Source organism: Coregonus lavaretus, assembly GCF_964263955.1.
Source record: "Coregonus lavaretus genome assembly, chromosome: 2".
NCBI lineage: Eukaryota > Metazoa > Chordata > Actinopteri > Salmoniformes > Salmonidae > Coregonus > Coregonus lavaretus.
In genome coordinates, this window is record NC_139989.1 from 41,367,380 (window position 1) to 41,380,513 (window position 13,134).

General features: G+C 42.6%; 1 protein-coding gene across 1 annotated transcript; it reads right to left on the reverse strand.

The window, feature by feature from the left end:
* Nucleotides 1-6,791: 6,791 nt before the first annotated feature.
* Nucleotides 6,792-7,346, reverse strand: LOC311146743 (biogenesis of lysosome-related organelles complex-1 subunit 2-like; the record flags this gene model as incomplete). Its single annotated transcript, XM_084183306.1, has 1 exon — nt 6,792-7,346. One exon carries the CDS (start codon nt 7,344-7,346, stop codon nt 6,792-6,794), a length of 555 nt encoding a protein of 184 aa, XP_084039432.1.
* Nucleotides 7,347-13,134: the final 5,788 nt, after the last annotated feature.

Sequence of the window (13,134 nt, forward strand, 5' to 3'; positions counted from 1 at the left end):
ATTTATTTTGTTCTGTTTTTGTAAATACAAAGTGGGTCACCAGTGCACTCTTAAGCGATCGTTCCTCTGGAAAGAGACAACCAAAACCCTAAAATCAAAACAAAAGGACAATGAAACCGAGACCTAGATCCAGCCGACAGTAAAAATTCTAATAAAGTTGATGACATTGATGAGATGGTCTCTCTCTCATCATATATCAGAATAATGGATTGTGGATAGCAGTTACAATTAGATATTCTTTATTATATCTTAATTAATTAAGTAATGATTCAATTATGGAATGTGCACTCAACCAGGGATACAAATTGACTCCTGTTCGTGGAGAGACACTTTCATTGAAATGAGAAGCCTCTTCCTGTATTATAGACCTCAGAATGGTAGAGACCTCCTGTGTGAGGATGATGTTGATACATGTTCAGATTCCCTCCCTACCCTTGTGTTGGTGTGTTGGGATGATAATGCATTTGAATAGCTGATCATGGGGATATAGAATACCCCCTACACAAGATGGAAAAAGGCAGACTGTGCATTAAATCTTGTTTGTTATTCTGTCAGTATGTTTCAAAGGAACCTCAAGATTTTATCTCAAAATTCACAGTACCAGCATTTTTTTTAACAGATTCTTTCAAGTAATTTCCCACCATTTCCAAATGGTATTTCACACTGTAACAGGCTTCTTCTCCAGTAGAGGGCAGTAGTGTGGCAGCAAATTGCTAGTTATCCCATGTGTGTCTACTGTATTATTAGTGCTAACGGATTAGTAAGCATAAACCAAAGAAAGCTTTTAAAATCATGTTTAGATCGCTTTTTGTGTTTATTGACTATGTCTGGAGAAAACATTGTTGTGACCATACTTGGTATCAAAATGATACTGATCTTGGTTCCTTGAAGGACTCTGAGCAGCTGGAAACAGCTATTTTGAAAGCAACACAAAGTGAATGTTCACATTGATAAAAGGATTTATTCCATTTTGAATACGAGGTCGGACATCTAATTGTCCTGGGGTCCATTCAGAATTGAACTGATTATTTAAGGTGATACGATATCAGCACAGACAGATACAGTGGGGAAAAAAAGTATTTAGTCAGCCACCAATTGTGCAAGTTCTCCCACTTAAAAAGATGAGAGAGGCCTGTAATTTTCATCATAGGTACACGTCAACTATGACAGACAAAATGAGAAAAAAAAATCCAGAAAATCACATTGTAGGATTTTTAATGAATTTATTGGCATATGATGGTGGAAAATAAGTATTTGGTCAATAACAAAAGTTTCTCAATACTTTGTTATATACCCTTTGTTGGCAATGACACAGGTCAAACATTTTCTGTAAGTCTTCACAAGGTTTTCACACACTGTTGCTGGTATTTTGGCCCATTCCTCCATGCAGATCTCCTCTAGAGCAGTGATGTTTTGGGGCTGTCGCTGGGCAACACAGACTTTCAACTCCCTCCAAAGATTTTCTATGGGGTTGAGATCTGGAGACTGGCTAGGCCACTCCAGGACCTTGAAATGCTTCTTACGAAGCCACTCCTTCGTTGCCCGGGCGGTGTGTTTGGGATCATTGTCATGCTGAAAGACCCAGCCACGTTTCATCTTCAATGCCCTTGCTGATGGAAGGAGGGTTTCACTCAAAATCTCACGATACATGGCCCCATTCATTCTTTCGTTTACACGGATCAGTCGTCCTGGTCCCTTTGCAGAAAAACAGCCCCAAAGCATGATGTTTCCAACCCTATGCTTCACAGTAGGTATGGTGTTCTTTGGATGCAACTCAGCATTCTTTGTCCTCCAAACATGACGAGTTGAGTTTTTACCAAAAAGTTATATTTTGGTTTCATCTGACCATATGACATTCTCCCAATCCTCTTCTGGATCATCCAAATGCACTTCAGACGGGCCTGGACATGTACTGGCTTAAGCAGGGGGACACGTCTCGCACTGCAGGATTTGAGTCCCTGGCGGCGTAATGTGTTACTGATGGTTGGCTTTGTTACTTTGGTCCCAGCTCTCTGCAGGTCATTCACTAGGTCCCCCCGTGTGGTTCTGGGATTTTTGCTCACCGTTCTTGTGATCATTTTGACCCCACGGGGTGAGATCTTGCGTGGAGCCCCAGATCGAGGGAGATTATCAGTGGTCTTGTATGTCTTCCATTTCCTAATAAATGCTCCCACAGTTGATTTCTTCAAACCAAGCTGCTTACCTATTGCAGATTCAGTCTTCCCAGCCTGGTGCAGGTCTACAATTTTGTTTTTGGTGTCCTTTGACAGCTCTTTGGTCTTGGCCATTGTGAAGTTTGGAGTGTGACTGTTTGAGGTTGTGGACAGGTGTCTTTTATACTGATAACAAGTTCAAACAGGTGCCATTAATACAGGTAACGAGTGGAGGACAGAGGAGCCTCTTAAAGAAGAAGTTACAGGTCTGTGAGAGCCAGAAATCTTGCTTGTTTGTAGGTGACCAAATACTTATTTTCCACCATAATTTGCAAATAAATTCATTAAAAACCCTACAATGGGATTTTCTGGATTTTTTTTCCTCAATTTGTCTGTCATAGTTGACGTGTACCTATGATGAAAATTACAGGCCTCTCTCATCTTTTTAAGTGGGAGAACTTGCACAATTGGTGGCTGACTAAATACTTTTTTTCCCCACTGTAGAAGCTCCTTTTTAAATTCTGAGAGCTTCTTTTGAGTGCAGTACATTCTTCTCAGCATGACTACCACAACAGAACCCCAAAGTAGTCTGTAGGTGTTGCTGTTATCTATATAGAATGATCCTAGAGTGTATAGAAAAACACACTTCCTTGTGTTCACCTGAGTATAAGAATGGCTTTGGGCAGCTTGTGAACAAACAAAACCTTCAGGATGTGTGGGAGGAAGTGTGACCTTGAGACTTGGGGCCCAGTCTCAAACTAGGTCAGCAGTCAGCTTTGCTTGTGAAGAGGAGTCTATTCCTCACTCCAGTACCAGTACAATCAAATGTCCTCTCTACGCTCGTGGGAGGGTAAACATTCACACTTGTTTTCTGCGGGAGCAGGAGATTGATAATTTCTCTGGCACCTGTGACCTGCCTCTGTTTCTGCCACCACCAACTGCCAGGTCATTTCTGAGGGAAAGAGGAGGAAGAGAGTCTAGCTTTCAGTTGGAACCTTGTGTGGTACTGTAGGTGCTGCACTTCCATCGTGCATGGCTGTGCAGAACCCTGCCAAGTGTATGCCATCGCTTGCTATTGATTTAAGAGATCTAAGGAGTAGCTTGATGATTTCTACTCTATCCTCGCTTAGCAATGAGCCTCCCCCTCATTGCCACTCCGCTCACTTAAGCCTGTTTGACAGTGACGCTTCCCGACTTTAAGGACATAATTTGCATCCATTTTATTACCATTAGAATAAATTATTACCATACACCTGTCATGCCACTAGATCATTATTGAAACCATTTGCATAAAGGCACCTTTTGTTATTTTTCTTTTGCAGAGAGAGGTGCTTTAACGTGCACTGGACAAAACAAATGGTGTTACCACAGGACTCTAAATAATAGAGCTGCCTCTGTGGTAACCTTGGAAACTGAAGGTGTTATGAAAACTGTTTTAAATCTAGTCTTCCATATTGTAGATTATGATCATTTCCTGTTATGAAAAATGGCATTTGGACTGTAATAATGAATCAGTCAGACTAAGAACTTCCTGCTTTTGCTTTCCTTCCCCTACGCTTGATCAAAAACGACAAAACATTGGATGTTCCTCTCCCTCCTAGATCTATCTGCAAGACCATATGTTTTGCCAGTCCATATAAAAAACCAGTCCATTATTGTGAGAGTGTGATTTTAAGGAGTCAGGCGTATGAGGGTAAATCACAGAATACAGAGTTTATTCCGTAGTACACAGTTACGCTGGATAGCGTCAACAGTCCAGTGTGCAAAACAGGCGCACTGGAACAAATACAGGCACACGGGGAAAATATACCCCGGCAATACAAAGTACAGGTAGCTCCACCGAGCTACACTCATCTCACATGAAACAATCACCCACAAGGACAAGGGGGCAGAGGGAACACTTAAACACATACTAATGAGGGGAATATGAACCAGGTGTGTGTAATTGACAAGACAAGACAAATGGAATGATGAGATACGGAGCGGCAGTGGCTAGAAGGCCGGTGACGACGAACGCCGAAGCCTTCCCGAACAAGGAGGGGAGGCAGCTTCGGAGGAAGTTGTGACAATTATTAAAAAGCGGACTTGAAAAAACATGCTTTGTCATATTAGCCTAACATGTCTAATTCGGGTGCAAATCTTAGACAGTCTCTGGAAAAAGAGGTAAAGTCATAAATGATGGTGAAGACACATAATTGAACTGGCTGAAGAACTGCAGTTGCCCAGAAGCTTCTTACACTTCCTCTGAAATCAAAGCCCAAACCATTAAATTATTTTCTTCTGTCTACTTTGTGGAGAGTAGCCTCAGGCAGTCACATGGTAAGGCTGTCTATCCATTGAAACATTTACTTGAGATTGTATTTTGACATTGGTGATGTAACTGGTTCACCAATGGAGACAGCTTCATTCTCACACAAAGGGTTCTATAAAGCAGTAGGAGTTACATTTACATTTTAGTCATTTAGCAGACGCACTTATCCACAGCGACTTACAGTTAGTGAGTGCATACATTTTCATACTGGCCCCCTGTGGGAAACGAACCCACAACCCTGGCGTTGCAAACGCCATGCTCTACCAACTGAGCTACAGAGGGCCTACATTTGGTTGTCATCATCTTCTTAGCTGTGTTACAGTGGGGGAAAAAAGTATTTAGTCAGCCACCAATTGTGCAAGTTCTCCCACTTAAAAAGATGAGAGAGGCCTGTAATTTTCATCATAGGTACACATCAACTATGACATACAAAATGAGAAAAAAAAATCCAGAAAATCACATTGTAGGAATTTTAATGAATTTATTTGCAAAATATGGTGGAAAATAAGTATTTGGTCAATAACAAAAGTTTCTCAATACTTTGTTATATAACCTTTGTTGGCAATGACACAGGTCAAACGTTTTATGTATGTCTTCACAAGGTTTTCACACACTGTTGCTGGTATTTTGGCCCATTCCTCCATGCAGATCTCCTCTAGAGCAGTGATGTTTTGGGGCTGTCGCTGGGCAACACGGACTTTCAACTCCCTCCAAAGATTTTCTATGGGGTTGAGATCTGGAGACTGGCTAGGCCACTCCAGGACCTTGAAATGCTTCTTACGAAGCCACTCCTTCGTTGCCTGGGCGGTGTGTTTGGGATCATTGTCATGCTGAAAGACCCAGCCACGTTTCATCTTCAATGCCCTTGCTGATGGAAGGAGGTTTTCACTCAAAATCTCACGATACATGGCCCCATTCATTCTTTCCTTTACACGGATCAGTCGTCCTGGTCCCTTTGCAGAAAAACAGCCCCAAAGCATGATGTTTCCGCCCCTATGCTTCACAGTAGGTATGGTGTTCTTTGGATGCAACTCAGTATTCTTTGTCCTCCAAACACGACGAACCAAAAAGTTATATTTTGGTTTCATCTGACCATATGACATTCTCCCAATCCTCTTCTGGATCATCCAAATGCACACTAGCAAACTTCAGATGGGCCTGGACAATTACTGGCTTAAGCAGGGGGACACATCTGGCACTGCAGGATTTGAGTCCCTGGCGGCGTAGTGTGTTACTGATGGTAGGCTTTGTTACTTTGGTCCCAGCTCTCTGCAGGTCATTCACTAGGTCCCCCCGTGTGGTTCTGGGATTTTTGCTCACCGTTCTTGTGATCATTTTGACCCCACGGGGTGAGATCTTGCGTGGAGCCCCAGATCGAGGGAGATTATCAGTGGTCTTGTATGTCTTCCATTTCCTAATAAATGCTCCCACAGTTGATTTCTTCAAACCAAGCTGCTTACCTATTGCATATTCAGTCTTCCCAGCCTGGTGCAGGTCTACAATTCTGTTTCGGGTGTCCTTTGACAGCTCTTTGGTCTTGGCCATAGTGGAGTTTGGAGTGTGACTGTTTGAGGTTGTGGACAGGTGTCTTTTATACTGATAACAAGTTCAAACAGGTGCCATTAATACAGGTAACGAGTGGAGGACAGAGGAGCCTCTTAAAGAAGAAGTTACAGGTCTGTGAGAGCCAGAAATCTTGCTTGTTTGTAGGTGACCAAATACTTATTTTCCACCATAATTTGCAAATAAATTCATATAAATTTTTACATTGTGATTTTCTGGATTATTTTTTCTCAATTTGTCTGTCATAGTTGACGTGTACCTATGATGAAAATTACAGGCCTCTCTCATCTTTTTAAATGGGAGAACTTGCACAATTGGTGGCTGACTAAATACTTTTTTTCCCCACTGTACTTCAAGGTTAGGAGGTAGGTGATTCTAGGGTAGTGTGCACCAGGGTAGGGGTCAATTCAGGATCAATTCACTAAATCCAGGAAGTAAATTACAATTGTGACAGGACGACACAGAGCGGCCTGGAACGCTGCTAACAGGAATAGGGACTCAATAAACTACCCAAAGCGCCATCTACATGCAACTTTAATGATCCAACCAAAATGATAACACTAGGTCTAACATCTGGGATATCCCTCCAACCAACCCCAGGCTACCTCATACCTCTCTATATCAGGCTGATGTTGTAAAGATGTGGGTCTTGCTTCCTCAGATCAAATGGGTTAGGGTTGGTCTACAGACGGGGAGAAGGAGGACCAGTACCCCTCAGGCCTCTTCTTCCTTTCCTTATATTCTTCTTCCATATTTACTCCTCCTCATCGCTTCTCCAGTTTCTTGAACTTGGCTTCAAGCTTTTTAGAGTAGGTGTCCAGTTTATAAGCAGCCTGCTCCAGAGACGACACTTGTTCTTCAATCTGGATTATTTGGTCTAGATAGGGCTGGAGGCTGGCGTACTTGTGGTTGAGGTCCTGCAGGTTCCTGCTGATGTTAATGCTGATGTCTTTCATCTCCATGTACTTCAGACTGGTCAGCTTGTTCATGTTCTCCAGCAGACGGTAGTCCTCACAGGTGCCTGTGAGTTCTCCTTGTAGGAAGACAGCCATCTTATCGAACATGTCTGTACAGAGCTCATTGATGTCCGACTCTGCTGGCTCTACTGCCTCCTCTGCAGTCTCCACCCCACCGTCACTGCTGCTGGTGGTGGTGGTGGGCTTCTTGGGCGCCGTGGGCACAACCTGGCCCTCAGCAGCAGTCTCGCCAGGCTCTCCCTGGGGTTCGGAGCTCCCTCCCAGGCTGAGGACGGTGGGATGGGCCGGGGGTACTCTGGAGATGCTGTCCATCGCAGCAGCCTCCTTTCCTGTGGCGGCCATTTTCTGTATCACTATACTGATCACAGAACAGTATTAATGTCATTCATTAAACATTACTTGTATCCTAAGTGTATCCATGCCACATGCCTAAGAATACTTGAAACACCTTTATTTGATTGACACTTAAGATAACAATCAATAAAATGTTTTCATGGAAGAGGACCTGACGTTCTAGGTAACCCTGAGGACTTTGTCTTCCAAAGGAGTTAAAATGCAGGTGGGAAAACCTAGTGACTCACTCTGTCTGGCCATGAAAGACATCTCTAAAACCCATAATCATTTTCCATCCCTGAAACTTTCAGATGAATCCTTTATTGGGAAAAGGAGTTAAAGACAGCAGAAGTTCACTGATACTCCATGCTGAAGTTGGCCAGACTTCATAGTTTGTAATTCGGTTTAGAGAGTTGACTCTAATAGTTGACTCTATTTTTATAGAGATGGTCCACTGATGTGGATGCTAATGTTATGGAAAACATAGACGCAGTGTAATTCATTCAAGATAATAAACTAGCAGAAAGCAGCAGCGACCGCTGATTGGCTGAATACCCAGGGCGTGAGGATGTTGGAACTACCGGTAGTTTCTTTGAGAAGATATATAACGCTATCTGTGCATTTTAACTACAGCATATATACACCTTTTTCACTTTTGCATGTCAAAAACCTAATTACCACTGCTGCACATGCTGCCACTGTTTTGAACAGATTAGATTATACTATTTAGAACGAGCAGCCAGGTCATGAACGAACGAGTGCACCAGGGAGAATGGTTATCACTAGTTACCACAGCTACAAAGTAATAAAGCCCACCTATTTCTACAATTTATCTTCTTAAATATTTTAACCCTAACCTTAACCACACTGCTAACCTAATGCCTAACCTTAAATTAAGATTAAAAAGCTATTTGCAGTTTTCATGAATTGTTACGATATAGCCAATTTTGACTTTGTGGCTGTGGTAACTAGTAGAAACCAGGGAGGTCACAACAAGCATGCAAATGCAGTAAGTGAAAACATTATCTAACTGGGGATAGCTAGCTAACATAATGTCACAAAGCATGATGCGCTAGCCAGGTAACTTTCATTCTGAAATAACTCCATATTTCCGAGTTAGTCAGATATTAGTTTAGAAAGATTTGACATTGGCATGGGAGCTAACTAGCTAGCAAGCTACCAGCTAGCTATCTGCTTATCAAAGGTAGATAACTGGTTAATTTGACCCCCAAATCGACCAAACTTTTCCCAGTGTTTCTCAAAATTACTGTAGCTGGCTAATTAATGTCATCATGCTTCGTGATACACCCGGTTTTATGCTGTTTTAGTCCACACAACATGTCGCCCTGTCACCAGTAGAACCTGATGAACAACATGGGGGTAAACAAAATTGGCCATGCTTTTTGTCCTACCAGATACGTGATGAGAAGGTTCTAGCTAGTGTATCCCTCTGTCCTTCGACTCTTGTTGGATGTAGCTGTCCAGTTTATCAGGTGCCAGGCTTCCATGACTGTTATGATTATGTATTTACAAGTTAATTACAATTAGCTTTTTGCTTTAGCGCCATCTGTACCTGATCGAGCAGATCTAGTCTCACGTGGAAGTTGGCTGTCTGACGTGATCGAGAGACTCATTGGGGGAGGGAGACTAAAGCAGACCCAGAAATTTGAACCGGACGCACATTTGAGTGCCCCAGGACTGTCCATTTACTTTGTGCTGTTATAATTTATGCTGCAGTTCCCCCTCATAGAAAATAGCTGGCAAAACAATCCAAGCATTGTTCGCATGGCCTATGCTTCCATGACTGCTGGCAGTCACTGAGGAGCAAAGTAGTCAGTAACTGATCAGCATGTTTAGAACAATATATTTTTGAAACAGGAAAATGTACACATTTCCTGTACTTTTATGAGCATTTAAAACATAATTCATTTTAATTTTTTTAACAATCACAAGTCAGGTGCCGCCCCTAATGCCCTAATGGGCGGATCGCCGCTGGTAGAAAGGAGCCCGTGTGAAATCACAAAAATGATTCAAGTCATAACCCTCAAGCTATTTTTCAATGCAGTCAATTTACAGTGCATGACTTCAACAGTTCCCTATCTGAAGAATTTGCAGTGCCCATCTCAGTATGTGCAACAGACCACTGTCTTAAACCACTGTGACAGCACATCTCAACAAGAAACAAGACTCCATTCTGTCTCCAACATCAAATAATCTTACCAAAGGCAACGTCACTCTTTGAAAGGCAGTGAAAATTAAGGAGCAGGCATTGAGACTAGTAGAATTAAAATAATTAATGTTGGACAAAATTGAAAGATGAAAGACTCCACCGCCAAGCTTACCAGTAAAAGCTACTACTAATCATTACCATTACTACTGCTGCTTACACAGTTAATGATACTTAATAGGACTGTTCAACTGCTCAACCTTCTTCACCTTATTCTAATACGACTAATAAAGAGATCCCTGGAGCCAAATGTTCCCGTTCAGTAGTCCCATTGTGACAGTGCTACTAGTTGAGTTGGTTGATGTAGCTCACAGCACCATGCAGCAGCAATAGCAGTCTCCCTCAGCCTCTCCTCCCTACCCTCCACAACCTCCTTAGGCCTCACAATGTTGTCAAATGTTTCATTTTCTATCACCCACACGAGGGCATGATTACAGCGCTACCTGTGTGATAGAGACATTTCCTCCGTGGTGTAGGTTCCCTTCATGCCTTCATTAAAGCACAGCCATACATCTTCCCTGTGTCGTGGTGGTGTACAGGGAGTACAGCCAGCCTCCATCCAGGGGAGCACACAGACATACACACTGTATCATTTGTGGCAACCTATTAACACTGGGCTCACCTTTTTAATTCTGATTTAGAGGGAGAAGTGAGGATTTGGGCAGAGGTGCTGATGATACAACCCTTCACACCAGGGCCGCTGAACAAAATAGCCGACGGAGACAGGCTCTCCTCCAAGAGACACATGAATCATCAATGACAAGGCTCCTCCCTCCTGGCGTTCCCGCCATGAATTATCTACCTCTGTAAAGGCCTTGGTCAATTAGTCAATCGTTCAACTGCGGTCCGCAAGTAACGCATACGATTCCCAATGCTGCTAGTTCCTAACATTTTGTGCATTACTTGATGCTGCAAATTAAAGGATCAGGCAGCCACTAGGACTCGGATCCAATATGGGGTTGCTTTGCCAAGGGATTAATCTGAAACCATGCAGCGGCTGTGAAGGTGATGGTGGGGAAAGAATCTCTCTCAGATTTAGGTGCTCAGGGATGCCGTTGAATAATTTATTTTGTTATAAATTCAGAGAGTGGGTGCCAATCACCTGAATTGGTGGCTATAGACACCAGGTTTCTGAACAGAATTTGAAACGCAATCGGAGGGGGCTAAAAGGAGATGTCTCTGGGTTCAAACTGAATACTGATTGGTATAGGGCTCAGTGTTGGCCCCCAGTGCTCCGCAGCAGCATGCAGACTGATACATGCGTCAAGGGGGACTCTAGTGCGTGAGGCTTGCTGTAAGTAGAGCAATCTGTTCTCTCAGCCTGGAACTGCTGGGGCTTCCAGGGCTGTTTATGTGTTTGGAGTCCTAACCCCTGCAAGATGTCCTCTGTTTCCCCCAGATCCATTAGTGGACCGTGTGGTGCCAGACCTGTTGTCCGAGGAGGCTCTAACCTCTGCTCCAGCACCACATGCTACCTGCTGTACCTGGTTGGTCGAACATTGACATCTTCACTTACCAACACTTCCAGAAGATTGTCTGCTTCTCTTATCGAGAGATCTTTGAGCTGACACTATTTCTGTGCTCTCTCACCTCCTAGTTTTAATGTGATTTACAGTGAGGACCTGGCATTTACATGTACCTGTGTATCAGTGTTATTGATGGCCTCACATGACTTTCAGATATGCTTTTGTAATGTGGACTTGATATTGGTCGATGATTTGGGATGTTGTTGACAGCCTTTTCTTGTAAACAACAAGTGCAGGGGAGAAAGTGTTAATCATTCCCCAAATAAGACTTATAGTATATGGCAATACCATCTATCATCTAGCAGGACTCAGGAGGACAGCGTGTGTGAAACATCTAACTTGACACGATTTCAAGTAAACTGTAGAATTGTATTTTTGCTCTGCTACAATTACGTCAGTCTTTTTATAAAAAGCCCAGTAAGGTTAAATTATGTCCATATTGTGCTGACATGTTATAATATTTAATATCCTGGTTTTACTGACCATAGAACTCACTGAACTCACCTTTGAATAGCTGTCACATTATTATACTATGTTGAAAAATGTCCCAAAAATTATATTGCACATTTAATCTAATAGGTAAGAGAAATATAGTCCAAACTGTTGGTCTGGTCTTTATTATCTAGAGTAAAGTCTTAAGAGGGAGATGTCTTAAGAGTATAATGAGTCATAACCTACATCAGCCATTTCCAAGCCTGGGTGATTTACATTAGTCTTATATGTTTGATTTTACTGTCACATGCTTGACAGGCACTCAGTCCAGCAGTAGAGTGACAACGTGTGAGAGAGAAAGAGGAGGGAGGAGTCTGAAACAGGTCTCAGGTGATCTCTACAGGAGTTTTAACCCATGTAATAGAGCAGGGCCATGCTCTCTCAATTGGAAAGCAGCATACATAAATTGCCACATAAATCCTCACATTAATATCAAAGTCGATGGACTTCCATCAAAGCGGCTAGGGCAAATGCATGACATTTTCTGGCTAATTTAAACCCTTTTTTCTTCCTTTTTCTTCTCCAAATTAGACATGCTTTGTTGGAGGAGTCACGTCCTCAGAGGGAGGGATTAGTGTTGTGGGTCTCGTCTGAAGTGGACCGCTGAAAAGAGGTGTGCTCATGTTGCGTGAAAATCCATCCGTCTATTTAACGTCTCTGATTGTTACTTGTCTCTCTGAAGGGACTTCACTGCAATTTGTGGTAAATGCTATTTATCCAGACTTTACTACCTCAAAGACAAGGCCATCATAATATTCACCCAGAATTACCATGAGCAATGAATGAACAGAAATCTATGCCCTATATCCCGCCATCAATGACAGCTGGAGGACAGCGCCTCATCAAATCCATTTAATTGGATCAAATGACAGTCAGTAATTATTTAGATATTTCTCATATCTTGTAATAGGACCCCCAGAGCTACTGAGGAGTTGTGATGCAGTGGTACAGTACGATAATATCGATTACAGACATGCGACAACTGAGCAAATGTAGAGAGTGCTGTGAATGGCTATGTGCCACCAAGACAATGTGGCACTGTGTGCAAAAAAAACCCATAATTTGAAATAGGGCACCAGCTCCCTGTGCCAGGCAGCACTAAGCAGCATTAAGGACAGTGGCAGGGGTGAAGGAGATGCACCAAGGAGGTGTGCTTCACTGGTCATCACTCACACTTACCCCCATGACAAGAAGCTATGGCAAGGCTACTTATCTAGTGCACCCCGTAGAGAAAAACCTCCCCTAATGTCCTGGAGAATTACCAAGCCTGAGAGTAGGATAAACACCTTTGTCTCCTTAGAGGGCTGTGAGAGTTTAGGTTATATGCCAAGCTATTGGTTAGATTGCTAAAAGTGCTACATTGTTGTATTCTCGTTTGAATTCATTATGCGGTATTGCCTGTTTCTTAGACCAATTCTGGAGAGTAATACGGGAAATATAACCTTTTTATTAGAGCAGTACATTGTAAGGATGTGAGATGTCTGAGATGGCCTCTAATTCTTTGTTGTCTACTTTTTGCAAAACTATTCAAACTTATGTGTGAGAATTGGAA